The 25,067-nt window shown below is 38.8% G+C and overlaps 1 protein-coding gene and 2 non-coding genes across 6 annotated transcripts in view; 1 reads left to right on the forward strand and 2 right to left on the reverse strand.

Annotated features, from left to right (window-relative positions):
• Positions 1-25,067, reverse strand: part of LOC124776718 (ATP-dependent DNA/RNA helicase DHX36-like) — a 239,928-nt gene that overhangs the window by 47,661 nt on the left and 167,200 nt on the right. For all 4 annotated transcript variants that reach the window (XM_047251833.1, XM_047251834.1, XM_047251832.1 and 1 more), the window contains exons 14-15: positions 16,174-16,362; positions 9,855-10,021 (exon numbers count right to left, since the gene is read on the reverse strand). In XM_047251833.1, the coding sequence (XP_047107789.1) occupies positions 9,855-10,021; positions 16,174-16,362 (356 nt within the window). The remainder of the gene's footprint in view (positions 1-9,854; positions 10,022-16,173; positions 16,363-25,067) is intronic.
• Trnat-ugu lies at positions 9,045-9,119 on the reverse strand. Its single transcript has one exon. It is a non-coding gene; the product is annotated as a tRNA-Thr (tRNA).
• Positions 9,355-9,429, forward strand: Trnat-ugu. The gene has a single exon. It is a non-coding gene; the product is annotated as a tRNA-Thr (tRNA).

Below are 25,067 nucleotides of genomic sequence, written 5' to 3' on the forward strand. Positions count from 1 at the left end.
TTTCAAATACAAAGTTCTTCTGCAAAATAAAATTTCCTCACAAAATTATGCAATAGGAATCATAAACTATAGGAATCACAAATTATTGTCTTAATAACGAGAATTTAGAAAAAAACAACCTTTTGAAGTTATTCTGATTTTGTCAACAAGCAAATGGAAAAAACATAAATTATTGTTGTTATTATTATTATTTTTATTTTTATTATTATTATTATTGTACCCTATGAATGATGCTCCACATTTCTATTTCTTATATTGTTCAAACAATCCTAGATGGAAGGATGACAATATTACGGAAAGGGTACATTTTTACTCGCCATATAGCGGAGATGCTGAGTCACAGACAGGCACAACAAAATGACTGTTAACAAGTAAGATTTCAGCCAAAGACCTCCTTCTGAATTAGACAACACAGACATTCACACAAACGCAACTCACACACACGTGACCACTGTCTCTGGCTGCTGAGGCCAAGAGTCTGGCCTTGGGCAGCCAGAAGCATTGGTGTGTGTGTGTGTGTGTGTGTGTGTGTGTGTGTGTGTGTGTGTGTGTGTAATTCAGAAGAAGGCCTTTTGGCTGAAAGTTTATTTGTTAACTGTATTTTCGTTGTGCCTATTTGTGACTCAACACCTCTTTCATGTTGTTCACCTATTTATGATGGCACGATAACCACTGAAGTTGAATGGACACAGACAAAGGGTTTGTGCCAGTAAATACAGTGTGCACCTATGTGGGATATCATAAAATCTGAATTATCAATTTTAAAACATTAAGTTATGTACATCGTCTTCATTGATGGTACCCTGGTCATATACTATTAAATGAATGCAGCGTTTTGCCAGTGAAGTTTTTATCTGTTTAAACTTTTCCTATGTCTCATAACAAGTTTCACCTTTTTAGGCCATTATCCAATGATCAGCTTTCTAGAAAAGCACAGTACATTACTGCTATGAAATGGAAACACAATGGTGTGAAAGTAAATTAATGTGTTCAATAGAATGCTGTAGTCCCAACTGGAAGATGGGAAACTGCATCCTGGGAACCTGGGCTGAAATATTCATTAATTATGTTCCGAGGAATTTAAACAGACAGCTGACAAAATCATTTAATTCAAATGTTACGTTAATGACAAATTAGTCCTACTGAATAGTACAGAGGGAGACATTGGTAATGTGCAGCAACGACTACATAATATGCATGATAACACCAAATTCACCAATGAAGTAGAAGTAAATAACTGTATTAACTTCTTGGATATTACAATAAAGAAAAATGCACAAATTTGGATTTTTTTTGGAAACCAACAACTACAGACAATTAATCAGTAATGGGTTGTGCCATTCAGTAATCCACAAAAAAGGCATACTTTCATGCAATGATATGACGAATGATGAATCTTCAGCTTGTTGAAGACAAGCTTAACAAAGAAATTTAGCCAAAGCCATTGATTCTGAACAAAAAAATGATTAATCAAATGTACTAACTACACTTTAAAAAGGAAGCCAAAAAAGATATTACTCTAGAGAGACAAATGACTACACAGAATTCTAATTCCATAGTCCCCCATATCATGGTAACATTTGAAACAAAATAGCCAAAGCTTTAAACTATGAAAAACAAAATTGCATTTCACACTGAAAATGATATAAAAAGTATTATAAGACACAGTGCCCATGGAATGAAATTATTAAATAAATCAGGAATAAATAAAATTGGATGTGATGATTGTAAAGTGATGTATATACTGAGTTGACAAAAGTCAAGGGACAGCGATATGCACATATACAGATGGCAGTGTACCATGCACACAAGGTATACATTGGCAGTGCATTAGCGAAGCTGTTATTTATACTCAGGTGATTCATGTGAGAAGGTTTGCAACATGATTATGACCACACAACAGGAATTAACAGACTTTGAGCATGGAATGGTAGTTGGCGCTAGAGGCATGGGACATTCCATTTCAGAAATTGTTAGGGAATTCAATATTCCGATAGCCATAGTCAAGAGTGTGATGAGAATACCACATTTCACGTGTAACCTCTCACCAAGGAAAAGGCAGTGGCTGACAGCCATCACTTGGAGTGGTTTTCTTGTTGGTTTATGGTTTTATGTAGCTGCTGGCTCACTCCTTGTAGCTGAAGCTGTCAGAACACTTCACGAGATCTGTCGCCTGATGTAACATTTACTGTATTTACATTTTTCTTTTAATCTGGTCGCCATAGTTGATTCTCTTGAAGTACAGCTCCTGCTAACCAGTGCCTCTGAAATCCCACGTACAGCCAAGGAAAGGCCCGACTTCTTCATGTTCTGCAGCTGTTACTGGAGCAAAAGAAGATAACTTCTACTCACATCACAAAAAAGCATATGCACTACTTTCCTTTACAAGCAAATATTTCCTTGAATGGGTATACAGATCATTGGTGTGACTTGTGAACTGGAGTAGAACACAGCTTTACGTATGATACATGCCTCGAAGGCTCAATATATCAACCCGGATTACAATATACAGGGTGTATCAAAAACAATCATCCTATTTTTAAAAAATCATAACTATTAAGTTATTTGAGATATGTGCGTGAACAACATACTGTTGGAAATAGAAAACTCTTGGGTTTTGCATGGTTCTCACTAAGTATCACTGGCATCTGGAAGTGCGGGAATTTTTAAATCAAAGGATTACTGAATGATGGATCAGTCGCACTGGGCATATTGGTTCAGCCTTAGGGTTTATAAAGAAAAAAAACCCCTCTGTTTATGTGCCTCCATTACCAACAACAATGAATGAGCCGAGACATCGCATAACAGCAGCTGTGGAAGCTGTAACTCAAGACATGCTCACTGCATGTGTGAGAATAACTGGAATACAGCATTGACATGCCATGCATCTAAGGAGGGCACATTGAACACCTATGAAAAGATACGAAAAAAAACTTTTTGAATTTCCTGATCATCAAGAAACAAATTTCATTGTATATGTTTAACAGTTTCAGAAATATATATGTGCCAAATCAGATGATTCTTTTTGATGGACCCTGTATTTCTTTTTTGACAATATTATGTAATTGGATGGATAAAAAAATCTACTCAGCAAGCAGTGGCAGAACATGCATATAAAAGGAGGCTAAAATTATGCAAGCTTTCAGAGCCAGTGGCTCCTTCCTCCGGCATAAGTGTTGAAGGGGAAGGAAGAGGGGTGAAGGAAAAGGACTGGAGAGGTCTAGGAAAAGGGGTAGATTTCGGAAAAGTCATTCAGAACCGCAGTTCAGGGGAAACGTTCCAGATGGGATAGAAGGAAACACTGATTGTTGGGAACTGCACTGGACGAGATTTGGAAAACTGAGAGCTTAAAGGTGGAAGACAGGGTAATATGCAAGACAGAGATTACTGCTAAAACACTGTGCATGAGTTAATAACAATGATAAGGTATGTGCACCATCCATAACAGAGGTGGGAGGGGCACAGTGAAAAATAGACAGGTAAAAAACTAAAAGAGGTAGGAAACTAAAATGGAATGAAAAAAGGAATAGTTACTTTAAAGAAATGCTGAGACGGAAGAAATTATTGTAAATTAAGGCCAGGTGGGTGTCGAGAACCAAGGACAAGTTGTAGCGCTAGTTCCCACCTGTGCAGCTCTGAGAAACTGCTGTCAGGGGGGAGAATCCAGATGGCACAAGTGGTAAATCAGGCACTGATGTCACGACTGTCACGTTGTAGATCATGCTCTGCAACACAATACTGTGTGCTTCATGTCCGTTCATCCTAACTGCTACCTTGTTGGTAGCCATACTAATGTAGAAGACCAAACAGTGTTTACATAACAGCTGGTACACTGTGTGTCATTTCACAGATGTCCCTCCCTTTGATAGTATATGTTTTGCAAGTTACAGGGCTAGTACAGGTGGTGATGAGAGGGTGCATAAGCAAAATCTTAAAGGTCACAGGGGCAGAAGCTGTAGGTTAGAGAAATGGGTGCAGGAGTACTACAGGGTCTGACCAGTTTAAGAGAAGCCTAAAGGATTTATTGGTGGCCAACTCCTTCTACTCCATTGATGAATTTCTCAGTATGACCAGTGTGTGTGTGTGTGTGTGTGTGTGTGTGTGTGTGTGTGTGTGTGTGTGTGCGTGTGTGCGCGCGCGTAAGTACAGTCTAACTCCCGCACCATTTCAGTGCAGTAATGTGTTCATTGTAAATAAGTATTATAGTAGTTCTATTACATGTTTATTACCTTATAAACAAAAATAAACTTTTTTATTTTAAATTCAGTGCATTAGTGTTTGTAAAATGATTCTTTCATATAGTAGTCATTAAAAAAAATGACGATCATTCCACTTGGGACCTGTGTAAGGTAATTAGCTTATTCGTTTCAGTTGTAAATATTTGTCATGTATTATATTCTGACATATTCTACATCCTGGAGGACCTCCTCACTATGTATCAATTGGAATGAAAGTAAATCTAATCTAATCCAAACACCAAATTTTCAGCCAGTTTCAATGGAGGTGCAACTACTGAGGGCATACTTGTACATGGAACAGGTATGTTACATGCCAGAATATAAGTACTTTGTTTGTAAGCAGATTTAATGTGAACAGAAGAAATGATTTAGATATTCCAAAACTTTTGACAAGTCAGCCTCACCATGAGTCCATATAGCAAAGATGTCATCAATGATTCCAAGCAAACCATGAAAATGTCAGCATAGGAAGGAGCCATCTAGTTCCTGCAGCCACACCTCTGACCTGTTTGTACATCTTCCCCTCAAAGGTAAAGTAGTTGTTCATAAGTATAAAGCTGATTAAGATGGGCAGGAAGGATGTATAGGTTTAGAATCAGGTAACTGAGGTAATGTTCAGCAGCATTCAGACCATGTAACATAGGGAATGCTGATATAGAGGAAGGTAGCATCAATAGTGACGAGCAAGGTGTTTGGTGGCTGTAGGAGGGGTACAGATTTCAAATGATATAGGAGATAGCTGGTGTCTTTAATATAGGACATGGGTCCTTGTACCATAGGTTGCAGGTGTTGATCAACTAAGGTACATATATGTTCAGTGGGTGCTTTGAAACCAGTAACTGTGGGATGGGCAGTGTAATTGTGTATCTTAGGAAGAAGCCAAAAGATGGGAGTGTATTGTCTCCGTGGGGTAAGAGGTTCTATGGATTGACGTGTCAGTCCTTGTGAGGGGCCTGACACCACTTTTTCAGAACAATGCAGATGAGAAATAGCATTACAACATGTCCTTGGGTCTCACAGCCCACCTGACCTTAATTCACGTTAATTTCTTCGTCTCAGCATTTTTTCTCTAATTATTCCCTTTTAAGTTTCTATGCCTTATATTTTGTGACCTGTACATTTTTCCACACTCCCACAAGCCTCAATTAACTCTTGCACGATGTTTTGTCCAGTAATGTCTGTTTTGCTTATTACCCAATTTCCACCTACAAGCTCTCAGGTTTTCAAAACTCATCCAGTTCAGTGTCTAACAATCAGTCTTTCTATCCCATCTCATTTGATAAGTCTGCCATGACCAGGAGTTCTGGGCAAGAGTTTTCTGGAACTCTCACCATTTCCTAAACCTCACCAGTCCTTTCCCTTCATCCCTCTTCCTTCTCCTTCAACCCTTCTGCCAGATAAAGCCCTGGCTCCAAAAGCTTCACACACACACACACACACACACACACACACACACACAGGTACACGTACTGTCCAGTCACATTAATATGACCAGCTGCTGAAAGTTTGAATAGCCAACCTCCGTAGTGCAGACTGCAAGATGTGCAGAAAGAGAGCCAATGAGGTTCTGGACAGTACCAACAGGGATGCAGAGCCATGCGCACTCCAGTGCTGTGGCCAGCTGTGCTAGGTTTCTCACTTGAGGAATCATGGGGCGAACTGCATGTGGGGGTCTAAACAGCCCCCAAGAATAGATGCATACTTGTGTAAATCCATTGTGCCTTCTACTACAATGATGATATCACCAAGAGAATACTATGAAATCATTCCCCAGACCTTAACACTCTCTCCTCTGGCCTTGACCCTCCTTACAATTGTTGCATGGTGTTTGCTTTCAGATGTTTCACATTGTACGTGCCAACGGCCATTTATCTGATGGAGCATAGAAAGTGAATCATCTGAGAAGGCCACCATCACCACCCAGTCGATCTCCAGTTGTGGTATTAGCATGCAAATTCTAGCCTTCAATGTCGATAAAGGGCGGTTTGCAGGGATGTAAGAACCAGGCGACTGCTGTTGAGGCCCATACACAACTATGTTGGCTCAATGGTCACTGGACAGACACTGTTGATAGTCCCTTCATTTATCTGGGCGGTCAGTTGCTCAATAGTTGCACATCTATTCACCAGTACACAGCTCCCCAGTCGTCATTCACCCCTATCAACTATGTCCTATGGTGCACCACATTTGCCTTGGCACCTGCTTTGAACAGCTCCATTTTGCCAGGCATGGTATATTTTTACCATGGTGGCACACAATAAAAACTTGGCCATTTCAGAGATGCTTCCACCCTTGGCGCAAAAGCCAATGATCAAGCCCCCTTTTGGATGTCAGGTAAATCACTCCATTTCTGCATTACGACAATGACTGCACTGTTATCTGCATTTCTTCAATATGCTTTATATACCCTTCACTGCTAGCACTGCCACCTGCCATCTGTGACTGGTTACTGCACATTGGCGTCGAACATAGGTAGTCATCACCTTAATGTGACTGGACTGTGTATGTGTAATTTGAAATTATTAGACTGCTCTCACTTCTATTATTTCATAAATGTTTTATCTTTGCACATTTCTCACCTTATGTGCACAAACTGACTGCCAAAACTTCAAGAACAGTTACCTTTGTAAACTAAAATGATTAAAAAGACAAAATTTGAAATTTGCTGCTATTTTTATACTTACAACTTCTTTCCTAGATAACTATCCTTCGGTTAATTTACTTTTGCACTATCGTGTTCCCATTTTTTTAAGGGTAATACCGTACAGTAAGCTTTTCTATACAACTGATCACTGAATAATGGCTTAAAAAGCCAAAACTAGTAGTGAAATGAAGAACAAGTTTAAATAAATAACAGTCTCAGTAAAAAAAATGCCACATCCATCAAAAGTTGAGTGATTTTTTTTTTTTTTGTTTCTTCCCAGATACATGTCTGCGGCCTTAGTACACAATGAAATCCTCCTGCCACAGTACTGTAGTACATTATTAGAGGAGCTGAAATCCATGTGGTATAGTCAACTAATTGGTTGGAGTATCACGCAGAATGTATTTTCTTCACATGAAGGAGAAAGACACTCCAAAAATCCACAGAAAGTTGTTGGAAGCATTTGGCCATAAAGCACCAGCATATGACACTGTATTCAAACGAGTATAAATGTTGATGAACAAAAGTGGCCCCAATCCTCCTGGCATTGTACCAATGACTTCTTCCTTTTCGCCCTCACATGAAGAAACCATTGCATGACAAGCATTTCCAAAATGACAACAAAGTGATTTTTTTTTGGTGGAACACTTCACGAACGATCAAAATGCAGACTTCTACACCCAAGGTCACCAACAAATCATCCATTGTTGTTGCAAAATGAACACTGAATGGCAGGCCACAGTGATCGCAAAGGTTTGCACCATCAAGATCAAAAGCGAACTCCTTGGGATTACATACTGTGCAAGATGTTCAGCTAAGTATCCACTCTTTAACAGTGCATGTAGAATCATATTGGTGTAATGGGGTGATGCGTACAGATGGAATGTAATGGCACGCAACCAAATGGGTAACAGTCTGTCACGGAGCCTGTCATGAAATTGGAAAATGGATGATACTGTCTCTTAAGTCTCACCTCACCCAGGTTTCTGAACTTTACTACTTTTCCTAAGCCTAACCAGTCATTTTCCTTCACTCTTCTACTTTCCACTACAACCCTTCTGCCAGAAGAAGCCACTGGATTCAAAACACTGCATAAGTAACATGTTTTGTATGTGTATTCTCCTGCTGCTGCTCCTGCTGCTTGGTGAGAGACTTTGTACCTATCCAATTACATTACATCCCGTAAATTGTATCGAGCATCTTTGTTGTAACATGTGTGCCTTGTCCTCCCTAGAATATCAGTCGTTTTTCTTACGCAGTGCATGCACTGCATGGTCATATTGCTGCAGACTTATTCGAAATCTACTCATAATTGCTTTTTTTTTTTTTTTTACTATGCTGCAGATGATCTTCCATGAATGTAATTGTGTTTAGTACCCACTCCTCAGACAACGATTGCCATTTACAACATTTCACTGGAGATGGGATTTTTGGCTCCTCGTTTGACAAGGATGATGAATAACACAGTTTGACGCCTGTTTCAATAGCACATTCACTTGTTAAACATGTATTTTCATCATTGTTCTCTTCATGTACATTGTCCACGCAGCCAAGTGTGTACAACACCACACTTTCCACTGACTCATCTTGCAGAAATGCTAATATTTCATCTGCTACTTCTTTTACACTCTGCAAAATTTCTTAGTCACAAAATGTCAACTTCAGCAACTGCTTTAGTAGATATAATGCAATGTTTGTTTTGTATCAACACTACTAGCACTGTAGCGAATTACACATCGACTCAGCAGGTCAACCATGCCCCATAGCCTCATGCTGTACTCACCATTGGATACCTCCAGCCCTGCCCCCTGTTGCCATTAGCAGCCAATATTGTGGCTGCATGGTAGACAATAAATTGGGCTTCGAGCACAGTGAACATCATTGGCCATTTGTAAGCTCACACTCAAGGGGTTTCATGCAAAACTTTCAATATTTTCCATTGCTAGAATTTCACTGCTTGCATTCTTCTTATTTTTTCCTGGTGTGTCTCAGCTTACCTTGAAACCTCACAGATGTAACGTACAGTTAGTCTTGGTTTATCAAACAGGCGCTTCTCTCTTACCACATGAAGGAACCCTTTACTGTATGAAATGATAATTAAATAGACACCCTAGCTGCAAGCAGGCGTTGATACACTTCATTGGGGACATGTTGAAAATGTGTGCCCCGACCGGGACTCGAACCCGGGATCTCCTGCTTACATGGCAGACGCTCTATCCATCTGAGCCACTGCGGGCACAGAGGATATATAGTTAAAAATATGGGTTCCCGGCCTTTGACCTTCTTGTGTGAACGCACACGCTATGTCCGAACTCGTACGGGACTTGGTAGATTAATCTGCCACGAGTAATGAGTATGATGGGCAAACATCTATTAGGCGCACTACGAATGTAGTGTTGTGGACATGTTGGGAATGTGGATCTCACGGGGAGCGTGCAAGGGATAAGTCCCTGCAGACGCACTATCCTCTGTGCCCGCGGTGGCTCAGATGGATAGAGCGTCTGCCATGTAAGCAGGAGATCCCGGGTTCGAGTCCCGGTCGGGGCACACATTTTCAACATGTCCCCAATGAAGTGTATCAACGCCTGCTTGCAGCTAGGGTGTCTATTTAATTATCATTTCATTTCTAGCAAAGCTGCATGGTCATCCACAGTAACTGTTCTTTCGGGAACAGATACTACTGTCATATATAACCCTTTACTGTGTACGCTCATTTGTGATTATATGTTTGTGTCTGCCTCCACTTTTTCCATGAAGGTTGGATTTTATGCTATTTTAATTCGACTGAAGACAATTTTAAATAACAAAATGGTTAATAGTTAATTTTGTAGAAGTACAGTAACAATACCATTTGCTGTGAGTTATAGGTTATAATTATAATGGAAAAGGTGCTGGACACACTGACAATTAATGAGCAAAATTATGAAAAAAAGAAAAATGTAGGATAATATTAGAGAATACTGTCCACTTACTTTAGTAAAGTGAGAGTGTTCCACGAGAGGAAATAACGATGGCAAAAGCCAGAACGCCCCGAACCTGAGGCTTCCCATCTCCGTACTGCCTCTGCCAATACTATGTGGTCACTGCAGCTTCCTGCAGCAAGCTCACGTTTTACAGCATCCACTTGACTCTCTTTTCCCTACAACATCAAATGACCACCAGCTATGTCATAACCAAGAAGTAACAATTTGTTCAGATATGACTAGGGACTATGACTGGTCACGTAAGTTGAAATGCATGGAAAGCAAATGGCAAGCTTCAATGCATTGTTAAGATAAATGTTACGGTACTGCTCTACCGCAGGGTTGTCCAGTATTTTGGCTCAAGGAGTATACCCTGGCATGAGTGCACGTCTCCCCTGCCCCCCACCCCACACTATATTGTCTGAGCAGGAGAGGGAAAAACTGTGAATGCACTGCACTTAAATGGTAGTACAGTCATACTGCATATGATGGTTTTATATTCAGATTTCGCAACAACATACAGGGTGTAACAAAAAGGTACGGCCAAACTTTCAGGAAACATTCCTCACACACAAATAAAGAGAAGATGTTATGTGGACATGTGTTCAGAAACGCTTAATTTCCATGTTAGAGCTCATTTTAGTTTCGTCAGTATGTACTGTACTTCCTCGATTCACCACCAGTTGGCCTGATTAAAGGAAGGTAATGTTGACTTCGGTGCTTGTGTTGACATGCGACTCATTGCTCTACAGTACTAGCATCAAGCACATCAGTACGTAGCATCAACAGGTTAGTGTTAATCACGAACGTGGTTTTGCAGTCAGTGCAATGTTTACAAATGCGGAGTTGGCAGACGCCCATTTGATGTATGGATTAGCACGGGGCAATAGCCGTGGCGTGGTGCGTTTGTATCGAGACAGATTTCCAGAACGAAGGTGTCCCGACAGGAAGACGTTCGAAACAATTGATCGGCTTCTTACGGAGCACGGAACATTCCAGCCTATGACTCGCGACTGGGGAAGACCTAGAACGACGAGGACACCTGCAATGGATGAGGCAATTCTTTGTGCAGTTGACGATAACCCTAATGTCAGCGTCAAAGAAGTTGCTGCTGTACAAGGTAACGTTGACCACGTCACTGTATGGAGAGTGCTATGGGAGAACCAGTTGTTTCCGTACATGTACAGCATGTGCAGGCACTATCAGCAATGTGTCAATCCTCATTTCAGTGCAAATGTTCTCTTTACGGATGAGGCTTCATTCCAACGTGATCAAATTGTAAATTTTCACAATCAACATGTGTGGGCTGACGAGAATCTGCACGCAATTGTGCAATCACGTCATCAACACAGATTTTCTGTGAACGTTTGGGCAGACATTGTTGGTGATGTCTTAATTGGGCCCCATGTTCTTCCACCTACGCTCAATGGAGCACGTTATCATGATTTCATATGGGATACTCTACCTGTGCTGCTAGAACATGTGCCTTTACAAGTACAACACAACATGTGGCTCATGGACGATGGAGCTCCTGCACATTTCAGTCGAAGTGTTCGTACGCTTCTCAACAACAGATTCAGTGACCGATGGATTGAGAGAGGCGGACCAATTCCATGGCCTCCATGCTCTCCTGACCTCAACCCTCTTGACTTTCATTTAAGGGGACATTTGAAAGTTCTTGTCTACGCAACCCCGGTACCAAATGTAGAGACTCTTCGTGCTTGTATTGTGGTTGGCTGTGATAGAATACGCCATTCTCCAGGGCTGCATCAGCGCATCAGGGATTGCATGCGACGGAGGGTGGATGCATGTATTCTCGCTAACGGAGGACATTTTGAACATTTCCTGTAACAAAGTGTTTGAAGTCACGCTGGTATGTTCTGTTGCTGTGTGTTTCCATTCCATGATTAATGTGATTTGAAGAGAAGTAATAAAATGAGCTCTAACATGGAAAGTAAGCGTTTCCGGACACATGTCCGCATAACATATTTTCTTTCTTTGTGTGTGAGGAATGTTTCCTGAAAGTTTGGCCATATCTTTTTGTAACACCCTGTATATCACAAAACAAAGCAAATTTTCAGTGTTATTAAATTATTTTTGGTGTGCTGAAGAAATAATTTTTGTCTGGTGCAAGCTGTTGCCAAATGCACAGATGCAGACGATTTCACTGATTTTCACACTAAAGTAGCCACCTAATCATGACTGACTTACTTTTGCAATCTTTCACACTAATGCGATGATCGAAATATTGCAGCACTTTTGTGAATTCATTATGGAAATGTGGAAACTCTGCCTGTGGCAAGCAATGTCATTAAAATGGGAATTCCTTTGCAGGTAAATCAGTTATATCTGCACATGCGAAGGGATGCTTCCAACTGAAATGGCAAATTGTCTCAAAAACAGCTGTAAGATTGACAGTGTCATCAAAACATTTAGGTAACTATATTTTTAATTCTTTCAATGCCACAATGAATTCTTCCCCCCCTAAGGAACAGCATAATATATACTGAGAATTCTCATTCCTCTCTTCTGTGATTCCCATTTATTTTTAAAGGCTTGTGATGATACATTGCTGGACTGTCTCCTTTTGTACAAACAGCCACTGGACCTGTAAATATCCTTCATACAACGAACGAATAGTAAAGGGTGAGCAGCACCAACATCATGATTCTGCCAAGGTGAAAAGAGGTATAAAACAAAAATGCCATGTCACAATACTAAATGAAGTACTGGGTACTTCCAGGAAGGAACGAGCAAAGGCAATACAGGTGGAGCATTCGCCCGCTTGTGACCCGTGTCATGTTTGGCACACAATGGCTGGCCCTGCTCTAATGTGTAAAATCCACACCATGAAAGGACTAACACGTTACAAAACATATACACAGAATGCTTATATTAGTCACAGGCCTTTTTTTTTTTTAATAAAAAGACAGTTATCAGAAATCCAGATAATTTTTAACTGGCAGTTATTCTTTAAAAAAATTGTCATAAAATCTATAGAATTGATTTTTCGAGCTACGAAGATTCTTCAGTCCATAAACATTGATCTCGTAGAGCTCATGCAGACAAAAAAGAACTATAGAAGTAATTTGTCACACTCCATAAGCGAATAGAACAGGAATAATATAAGGTAAAACAGAAACCAGAGGCTGAAAATACCACTTCAGTTGTAAAGTTCTTTTATTATCACACGACCAGTTTCGGGCTCTTATATGCGTTGCACGCCTTGTACCCATCTACCACAGTGCTCCGGGGTCACAGCACCAAGTTACAACACCTGAAGATGGGTGTATAAGAGCCTGAAACCAGTCATGTGATAATAAAAGAACCTTACAACTGAGGCGGTATTTTCAACCTCTGGTATAATGCTCAGTTGTGGATGTTCCTCCAACAGAATTGTTTGTAGTTAAACAGAAAGTATCCCCCGTCACACACTTACCAGGAACTGACTGAGTATGTGTGTGTCAGTAAGGGTAAGAGCCATCTGTGTGCTGTAATTTATGCTGAGAAGCTTCAACTAACAAAACAATTCTCTACTCACAATGGAATGTCTAAGGACCGTGAGGTGGATGTGCATAGAGACATATCCACACACAGTCACTCTGTTATGATGCTGACGCCAAATTCTACTTAATATTGTGTACTTTGTTACAGCTGGAGAAATGAAACTTGTATTCTGATTACATGAAAATAATCTGAAGGGTATACTGTACTAAAATGTAAGAGTTATGGGTACATATTTCATATTTCACATTTAAATACATTAACAAATAACAATATATTCTAAGAATGAGTACACTAGCCATACTAGGGATGCGAACTTTTTAATTATTTACTTATACAGTGTGTCATGGATTTCTTCAAAATAATGACAGTCTGTGAAACGAAAAACTTAAGGAAGCTAAAAATGTAATACGATGGAAGGACATTGTTTTATTGCTTAAATATGACTCATTTGTGAATATGAGAAGAATAATTGTCACACTAAATTAGTATAAAGTGACCTATATATTTCAAAAGCATTATTATAATTGCTTTTAAGATGATAGTCATCAAATTAACAGCACATCTCAAATTCAATAAAATGACTGGCTTGTCTGAAAAGATGTTCACTGCATTAAATAATACTTTTAACACTTAGAAAAAAGTAATTTGCATTCACGTCACACATTCTATTTATTTAAATTTTTTTGGGGAATTTATAGTTTTCTCTTAATTCGATCTGCAAAGGAAACCTGAATTTGGTAAAAAGGGAGATTTCTGTGAAGTAATCGCAAAATGCAAATTTGCTACAAACAGTTTATGGAGGCTTCACATACTTTTTATTAACATTAAAGAGTAAAAAGAAAAGTTACGTAAAAATGTAATCACAATATTGTCCAACATACAAGTTCCTTCAGAAAAAGTAACCTTCAGTTAAATATGTACCATAACATGCACTTAAAGCTTATAAATACAAAGGGAAAATGTACAAAATTGCTATACAAGATGTGTTTCACGCAATCAGCGGTTTTCATTTTTTGCAACTGAGACAGCAAAAGGAGGGAAAAACTCAGGAAGACGATAAATAAAAACACGTAAGCATACCCTGTACACAAAACCTGTGAAGCAGCTTTGAGCTTAAGAAATGAAGTATGAACAATGTGACCCAAGCATATATCAATATCACCCAATTGCCACTGCACGAATTGTGAATTTTTACAGCTGTGTTTGGTCAACTATAGAACAAGACTTCACTGTATTTACTAATGTGCTCTAATGACATACCGGTTTCACTGAAAAACTATTTTACCTCGGCATAAACTGCAATGAATTTAACGGGTGTGGCAGAACCAAGCAATTTTATATTTTATTGAAGCGTAGTGAACTAGAACTACATACTGATAGTGTATGTTATTTAAAAGAACACTTCGTATCTTTGTTGGTCACAGCTTCCTAGAGAGCTGATGTTTATAGTGTTGTTGAAAAGAAGTGTTCCCCCCCCCACCTTGGCAGTAGCACTGATTTGCTTGCTACACAGCACAGCATGTTTAGCAAACTTATATGAAGCACTGGACGAATGAACTGAAACAATTTCAAATGTGGTGATAATGCAGTATTTGTTTTGGCAACATTTTGAAAAGGCCAGAATGGATAAATAACATTTTGCAAAACAATTATGCAATAAATAATGGTTTTTATATGACATTGCAATCATTTACACAGCCATAATGTGCATAACAACTTAACACATCTTTGTATTTGGATAGGTCATGTTAACTGCTAAAGTGTTCCCCCCCTTGTGAAATATAAATGTACTTGGATAAAATTTCACAATTTAAAAAAATTCTGTCCACCAACTGTTTTGCTTTGATTATCAGAAAAACTGTGTGTATTTCTTCATCATTGCAGACTTCTGTACCTCTGTGTCTTCTTCCGCACTTGTAGCTAAAATGCTCTCTCAGTTCTAAAGCTTTACTAAATGATCTAGTCCCTTTCTCCAGAAACACTGACATACCGACTTTTGTTTACAACAGGGAAATAATTCTTTACAATTTGTACTAATACATGTACATTGCATGACATGAGATGAATAACGGATTTCTCTAATCTTAATGGCAGTTCAGCTTCTTCTCTAGTTCCTGTGAAGTCGTGACGACTGTCACAGTACTCGCTGCTCTATGGCACGTAGCATATCTCCGTGGTGGTACAAGAGTACATGGAATAAATCGTCCAAATCAGCAGGTACCACAAAGCGTGATAAAGCAGCTACTGTCATCCCATGTTATAGACATGTTGCATCATTCTGCACCATATTTCATGCACAAATGAAATAAATTTCCTAATATCAAACAAATCTAAACTCACGACTTAAATTAAAAAATATTTTCAGGGTGGCGATCCTCACACATTGGTACAATGGATCTTGTGCAACACATTACTTCGGCAAAAATGATATATTATACTACACTGGTCACTCTGTCTGCCCATGTTACTGGAATGTGACATGTTTTCTGTGGATGATCCTAGAATCTTCAGTGTATAGTAATATGACAGAAACTATTGAGGGCATAAGAAACAACACTCATAATGAAGAAGATATCATAATAATCAATGTTCTTTAGGATGTTGTGGTAAGTATGTTCTCTCTTGACAAAGATTGCATTGTCAACAACAGTGGTCACCTGAAGGACATGGTTACAAAAAGTGAGACATGCAATAAACGGTAGGCAGTGATCTTTCAAATAACATACACAAACGGAGTGTAGCTTGAATTCTACAATGCTTAAACATTATGTTTGGGGATTACTGTTTTGCTACACCTCGTATTACAAATAATGTTTCTTACCAGTGGTATTACAAAGGCATCCTTGAAGCTGAGACTTGCAGCAATGGAGAATATAGGGTCAATACAACCAAAGATTGCTGCCATGAGAATCATCTTGCCAGTCTGAGGGTCCAGTGGGAGGCGAGCCAGGTGGAAGCCCAGAGGAGTGAGGGTCTCGTCCTGGTCAAGTGCACCTAGTGTGTGCAGCAGCTGCAAATAAAACCTAAATTAATACACAGAAAGGAGAGGGAGACAAGAAAATCTGCATTTTTTGTAAATTAATTCTGAAGAGCGAAAAAGATCTATAGTGTCAGTTTGTGCATTTCTTTTCAACAATTAATTCAAATTTACAACTGATGTTGTATGATGTTGAAGATAGCACACAGTAAGTGCTTGAACAGCCAATCAATTTACCCATAAGTTCAAGTGTCCATAATTTCAGTTTAGAACTGTAACAACTGGCTTCATCAATTACTTGTAAATTCTTGGGTTTGGTTCCACATCATCCTTGTGAAAACACCTGATCAAGATTTCAGCCTTCTCTGTTAGTTAAATACTCCATAGCTCAAATGAAGGATTCTTTTAGTAAAATGATGGAATGCATGTCGTGTGTGTGGGGTCTATTTTTGATGAAGGCCTTGCTGGCCGAAAGCTTATTTGTGACCATCTTTTTGTTGTGCCTATTTGTGACCATCTTTTTGTTGTGCCTATCTGCGACTCAGCATCTCCGCTATATGGTGAGCAGCAACTTTCCTTTTCATAATATTGTTAAATTCGGTCCTGGATTTTTCCATTGTATGATACGGAATGAATCAGTTTAGAGGATAAGTATACATGACTGTTGTTAACATTAATGAACATATGATTTTTTTTAGTCCTACTCATGCAACTACACTTAAAAACCAAGTGATCTTTTTGGGCTACCAATTTTTAAATGGAAATTCGTCGATGAAATACAATGAGTTCTACAGCAGAAATGATGTTAGGTTAGACTTAAAGCTGGCTTTGCTGACTGTCAGATATTTTATGTTACTGGGCAAATGGTCAAAAAATTTTGTTGCTGCATATTGAACTTCTCTCTGAGGCACTGACAGCTTTAGTAATGGGTAATAATGATCTTTTTTCCACTAATGTTGTAGGTATGGATATCACTATTCTTCTGTAATTGTCATGAGTTATTTCATTCTTCTGGTTTATTTGAAATGCCTAACTCCTTGAAGAGGTACCTACATGACAAATGCGCATTGACACCACGGCACACTTTTGTGCGTTCAATACTTTCTTTTTAAGTGATGAGTTGCACCACAAAATCATTCCATAAGACATTACTGATTGGAACTATGCTAAATATGCCAGGAAGTTGATTTGTTTGTGCCTAACACTAGCAATTATAAAAAAAAGCAAAAGTAGTTGGACTTAATTGTTTGACTAGCTCAGTAATATACATCTACCAGTTCACATTTTTCAATGGGTACACCCAAAAATATGGAGCATTCTACCCTATTTACTAAATCCTGTTCATCTGGTACATTAACTGTTGGTATGATTAATCTGTTGTACTGAATTAAACATAGGGTGTTTTCTCGAACCATGTCGGACTCCTTTTCCGATTTCTCTCCAGTCAATAAAAATTTCTTACTATTACAACACTGTCTGAATTACTCAGAACAACTTCTGCATTCTGTTTGGTCAGTATGTTTCAAACCAGTCGTGTATAAAGCCATTTATTCCATGAAACTTAAGTTTGTCAAGAGTATAACATGATCCATGCAATCAAATGCCTTGGAAAGACGAGGAAAGTTACCAAGTGGCAACATTTCATAATTTAAGGCTTGTAATATTTCGTGAGTGAATGTATAAATAGCATTCTCAGTCAAGCAACCCTTCTGTAGTCTAAACTGTAATATACTAAGTAAATTGCTTCTACTTAAATATGAGACTACTCTCGAGTACATTACTTTTACCAACATTTTATAAAAATATGTCAGTAACAGAGATAATTATTCAGACTTTCTTGTCCACTCACTTTTTAAAACAAAACTTTAAGAACTGCATGTTTTAATCTATCTGGAAAAATTCATGTGCCACTAACACGTTATATATATAGTCACTAAGGCATTACTTATTAAGTTAGAACAACTTTTCAGAATTCTGTTTGAAATTCCATCAACACTATATGAGTTTTCATTTTTTGAATTCCATTAATTTCTGTGAGAGATGTTGGTCCTTCTTCTAGTTCCTTAATATTTTATGGAATGACATTTTTAACATCGAGGTCTGTTCAAAACAAAATTCTGGACCGTTCGTAATTTTGCGCCAATGCTGTGTTGGAGTGAAATATGGTTGGCATCCCTGCACACGCCTGTGTTTAATGTGTAGCTGCCAGAAGTTTCGTTGTTGTATGTATGTATGTATGTTAGTTATTGTTCAGTACTGCATTGAGTAGAATGTTGTGTTGTACAGTTTGTGAATTTCGAGATGGTAGAGTTAGAGGAACAACGTATCTGCATTAAATGTTGCATGAAATTCAAGGAAACCTTTACAGAGACACACCAAATGATGCAGGAAGCCTACAGTGATGAGTGCTTAAGTTGTACTCTGTGTTACGAATTGTTAACATGGTATAAAAATGGCTGAACGGAAGTTAAGGATGACCCTCATTCAGGATGCCCTTCGATGTCTACTGACGATGCTCATGTCAGGAACATTAATGAAATCGTGCATTCCAATCTAAGACTGACTGCCTAGAGATTTCAGAAGAATGTAACATTTCAGTTGGACCATGTCATGAAATCCTGACACAGCATCTTCGAATGCATCGTGTTGCCACCAAGTTCATCCCATGGCTCATGAGTCAACGCCAGAAAGATTTTCAGCCAACGCCGGAAAGATCTTCAGCCCGTAATCTGTAAAGAGCTTTTTAGGTGTGTGTGTGTGTGTGTGTGTGTGTGTGTGTGTGTGTGTGTGTGTGTGTGTGTCGGTGCTTAGAGGCACTCAACGCCGAAGTTATCAGTGCAGTTACATACATCAAAAGAAACAAATGTGGACAAAAACTGATAAAATGGGGTCATACACGCAAAGATAGTGGGAAAAGATAAAGATGCTAAACAAGAGACTAAAACATAAGTTAAACGAGAAAGGAGCTAAAAGAATGCCACAGGAAATTGTCATTGGCTGGTCACTTAAGTAAAATATGGGCGAGGCAGTCACCTTGTGAATGAGTTAAACCCTCTCCCTAAAACATCGGTAAAAACAAAGGACAATTCAGAAAACTTTGAAACTCTAATCACATTCATTTGATTATTTCTTAAAGGATATTGCAGATCCATCAGCAAATCAGCTGCGGCTAGCTGGTCAGAAAGAAAAACACAGTCCAATAAAATGTGGGGCACAGTTATCTGCACGCCACAAGCACCACACATTGGAGAGTCATCTCGCTGGAGCAAGAAGCAACGCATCACGGGGTTGTGACCTATGCAAAAACGAGTGAAGAGAACCTCATCCCGTCTACATGGCTGGAAAGAAGTACACCACAACAGCGTTGTGGGCTTTACTAAATGGAGCTTATTGTCGGTCACTTCCAGCCTATCATCCTCCCACCAATGCAAGAGCTGAACTCAACAGCAAGATGATAGCATGCAGGGGGACGGCACACTGAAATATCTGAAGATCAGGACATGCCTCCTTGTCTGCTAGATCTGCCCTTTCATTCCCTGCAATGCCAATGCACCCAGCAGAAAGCCACCTCCTTCCCCAGTCACTGTAGTTGGAAGAGGTCATCCTGGATGGTCTGAACTACTTTATCTGCTGGGTACAAACATCTCAACAAATGAAGGGTACATAGAGAATTGGAACTGACAAGAAATTTAACGCTGGAAGAACGCCCATCTGCTCCAGTGCCTGCAAGATAGCAGACAATACTGCATCAAAGACAGTAAATACTTGAGGCAGTTGGACCTTAAGGACACGATCAGGGAAAAGAACAGAGCAACCAACAGAATCCCCCTGTTTAGACTCATCCATAAAAAAAAGCTACATAGTTGGGGTACTAAGATAAAATGTCAGAAAATGTCATATCAAAAACGAAAGCAGGAGTGCAATCTGTCTCGTACTGCACCAAATCTAAAATCACTCTGGGCCTCTTCAGTAACCAGGTCGTCAGGTGGTTAAAACCCTGGATTTGTGGTCGTACTAGCTCCACACAGAGGGACTCCAGCACACGTTGCATGGACTCCAAAAGGCATCATAGCTTGCAGACGGTTGGAAAAAGGCGTTCCAGAGGCAGATGAGCAACAGTATGCAGCACAGAGGCTGGGTATTGGACTGGTCCTATAAGCACCTGTGGCCAGCCGGAGCTCCTCCTGGTGGACAGAGTCAATGATCTTCAAATAGTAAAGCCTCGCCGATCCATACACCGTGCAATTGTAGTCCAGATGTTAACGCACAAAAGCCCCATAAAACTGGAGGAGATGTGTCCTGTCCACTCCCCATGACCTGCGGCTAAGATATTCAGTACCCTCAGGGTTGAGGGTTTCAGGTCTCCCACGTGCAGCAACCATGACAATTTGAAGTAAAAAATGAGGCCCAGAAACTGACAGAATCACTAAAATGTAGGATGGTGTCCCTCATATGCAAGACAGGTAAATTAAAAATACTACGAGAATGATTATAATGAACACACACACACACACACACACACACACACACACACACACACACACACACACACTTACCTGTAGAAAACTGAAAACCCATCTTTGCAACCCACACCTCTAACCTCTGCACTGTAAGTTGCAACTGATGGCTCACTGATGCAACACTGGATGAGGAACACAAAACAGCAGAATTATCTGCAAATAAGGAGGATTATACCAGATTCCTTACTATAGACATGATACTGTTGATGGCTATGGCAAAGAGGGTAACACTTAAAACACTGCCCCTAAGGTACACCATTCTCTTGCTCGAAATGATCTTCAGTGTGTAACAAAGCACAATTGCCCACTGCTATCCTGTTTAGTTTTACACTCCTTCAGTAACTTAGTTAAGCAATGAACTTTTATTTTTTTTAATTTTCACTACTCAGATTCCGACTACAGATTCTGTGGCCTTCAGCCTCATAGTACAGAATTCAGAAATAGTTTAAATAAAATTCCCCTAGTAAAATCTATTATTTCAGTACATTCTAATGTCTATTCTGAAAGTAATGAGCTAATCAGTTTCATGGGACATGCATACTATTAACAGTGATGGACAATGACGTATATTGTGCAATACATATTAATAGATCAAATTCAGCTATAAGACGGCATCCAAAAGAAAGCCTAAATTTTACTGATTCCAGCAAAGTGTTTAAATGAACCTAAAGTCTGTTAGTTAAATAGGTATTAAGACTTAAAATCTGTAACCTGTATGACTTTCAGTGCCAATTGTGACCAAACTACCAAATAATTCCGAGATCTGTTTCGATACTTTTGCTACCTTTATTTTTCTACGTAAAATAACTCCAGTCTCAACTTTGTAAGTGCATTAATTAAGAATTAAGAATTAAGTAAATTTGAATTAAGTAAATTTGAATATGTAAAAATTATTGTTCAAAAGGGCTGCCGTGGTTATAAGTCGGGAATTCCCACGGCGGATGCATAAGTTAGTTCCACGTATTTAAATTGACACAGCTCACTCATGTTATTTAGATAATAAAACCCAATGGTTAACTTCAAAACCAGGATCATTTTAACCCTGGGAAATTATAAACTATAATATATTAACAGAAATAGTCAAATATTCAAGCGCTCGTCTATATAAGGTCCGAGCTGGTGCAGTTTTCAGTTAGTTCTCGGTCAAATTCTCTTGGAGCAAAAGTGCGCAAGTCAGTTAATTTTCCAGGTTGTACCAAAAAAGTGTAATTGTGAACATTGTTAAATACTGGAATTTTTTGACCTACCTAATGTGACAATTAAGTGTAAGAGGCCAGTTCACGTGAATATTGTGTGTGCGAGTAATAACAAATAAATCGTACTGTGGTTGACATAGATGTTCAACAATGAATACGATCTTGACTTTTGATTTTGAAAAACTTAACCTAGGATCCTGGCTTCTTAATTTCAGTGTGATTTAAATGAGATGGACGTAGCTACCGGGAAGACAATATTGAATAAACAAAGCAAGGTAGGTCGAGAATACTGCGCACTATCTACTGGGTGAGAAAATGTTTCAATACCGGTACATCCGGTTGTGACGTGAACTAGTAAGAGGCACTAATACGAGGAAACAGCCTGGCACGTTACAAGTGAGTCACCAACTTGGGTCCTAAAATAGTTCCGAGACAGGAAAGACTGGATGAAGATGGTGAGGTGGCCACGAAAGCCCCACTGATGCAGTTGAGAAAGAATACAGTGCCCAGGGTGTATAAGTGGACAAGGAAAAATAATTCTTAGATTTTTCACGGATTTCCCAGTTAAAAATAAACTTTCTCCCGACTGAAAATACACTTTTTCTGTGTTAAGTGACAGTATACTAAGAATAGTAAAACTTATCAATTCTTTGAATGGTTATGATTTTGTACACCAGCGTAGAATTTCCCGGCACTTTAGGAAATGAAATTCAGGGAAAAAACACGTTTTGAAAAGATGTCTGATGTGCAGCAACATATACGCTGCATATTTTCGTATTATGAAAGTATAAATTCGAATTCCACCAAACACCACATGTTACTTTCCGTAGCATTGAAATCAAGATTGCGATGCACTTTTGTAAGCCAGTCATAGCTCACGTCATGTGATCTAGCCAGCTGATGACAGCGGATATTCAGAGCATAGCACACATGATATAGTCAGCCAATAGCAACATCACTGTTAAGTAGGGCGAACACAAAAATTGGAAAAGTTAATGGTTTAAATTACTATATGTAGTGTTGCTACAAGAAAAGAAAAGCTTTCAAATATTAGTCTCAAAGATAAGCTGCAAGATAAGCTACGGTTTCACATATAATGTTGATCTTTTTTGCAGGTGTTACACTTTCAGATACATTACACACAAGTGCCAGTAAAATTTTTTAACAACATAAATGTCTGATCTTTTGGGTTCAAAATTATTACAATTGGTCGTCCTCAAAGAGTTGATCTTTAAATGAGAGTCAAATGCTCTGTGATTTAAGAAATTCATTGTACATTCTTGCACATAGATCACCTTGTGTAAAAGGAAATTTACTTTGAAAGTTAACGCTTTTCAAACAACTATTCGCAATATTTTCCCGTGATCTGTTAGAAATAGCTTTATTTTAGCAGTTGCCAGATAGTGACAGAACACAGGCGTCACCATGCCTGTGCAGCTACGAAGACACAGAAAGCCCGAATATTCATATGTGTAAAACATTAAAAGATCTTACATTATGTCATAAAAGAAACAAGACATTGGAGCATCAGAATTTTGTGAACCATACTAAAATGCATAATTTGGCTTAAAGTGCACATTCATATGTCCAGATTCAGATGTAAATTTTCTTGGAGTACCAATACTGTATTATCTCGTGTTTGGTTCTTTATTACGTCTTAACGCCAAACATGCTAGAAGATGAAAATGTGGACTTGAAATTCAGTGAACAGTTAAAGCTAGGCAATAATGTGGAATTAAACACTTCATTTCAAATAAATTGACTGCCTCAGAGGAAAAGATTAATAAAAGCAAAACTTCTTTAGCAAATTGACAAAAATAACTTCATTGTTCTGCAAGGTGATTAATGCCTGACTGTCAGAAAGGTGGAAATAAAATACAGTCCGAAACTAATAACAAATTCCAGTCTTCTGTAATTAAGTGAATGTATTTTAATTTACTTGATAGCTCCCTGCCACAGAAATCTGTTTTGTTTTCATTTGACGTGAGAGCAATATACAAAGAGGAAACAGCAAAATCACTAAACGTAAACACGGGTAACATGGAGACTACCCACCTCCCAACTACAACTCAGTCTGCTCTGTGTATCAACCCTGGATCTATGATATTTCCGAACTGGGGCAATACTAGATAGTGGTTCCCCCCATCCCACCCCCTCGAGGGTTTGTGGTAGGATGAAAAAAAAAAAAAAAAAAAAAATAAAAAAAAAAAAAAAAATAATAATAATAATAATAATAATAATAATAATATAATAATAATAATTAAAAATTGACTTTTCAAAAATATGCTCATTTTGTAGCGCACATCTTTCTGAAGAGTCTGATACATAAAAAATGTGTGTTCGAGGAAATGTAAGACATTTTATTTGGTCGTAAGTGTACCAAAGTGCAGTGCCACACCTCTTCACACAGCATTCTTCTATAGCACGTCACTGTATTTCGCTCTGTGGAATTCAAACATGTAATATTTTGTAATGGGTGCCCTCAAACTATATTCAGGACAGTGGAAATTAAAATGTCCTGTGGTGCCTATCCTGGTCCCAGTCGGCCGGTTTGACGTCCTGCCCCTTTTTACAAAAAACTCTCAATTAATACTGGATGGGATTATCTGTAACCGGAAGAACAAGAACTCTTAAGAAAATCTGCACTCTTTATTGCCTATTAGCTAATAACTTGCTGTTTTGTGTGACATAAAATTAAATATAGGATACACAAAACCAGTAAAGACAAGATACAAGCAAGACAGTACACATTTCCTCAATCCTTAAGTCCTAGCAGTTTTTTCTCTCTGTTCTTGCTACAGCTTTAGATGGCATGCTTTCCTTTATGGGAAAGAATCTATTACCTAATCAACGTTCATCAAACATTTTGCTACATGAAAAAATGAAAATGACGTTGTCTGATACTGAAAAGGCTGTTAATACAAATAATAACCAAGACTGGTGTGGTTTCTCGATCTGATTACGTGTATTTTGTTACTTGAAATGAAATAGGCCTGCCTAATACGAGGGTTGGAACTTCAAT

The sequence above is a fragment of the Schistocerca piceifrons genome, chromosome 2 (assembly GCF_021461385.2).
Source record: "Schistocerca piceifrons isolate TAMUIC-IGC-003096 chromosome 2, iqSchPice1.1, whole genome shotgun sequence".
Lineage (NCBI taxonomy): Eukaryota > Metazoa > Arthropoda > Insecta > Orthoptera > Acrididae > Schistocerca > Schistocerca piceifrons.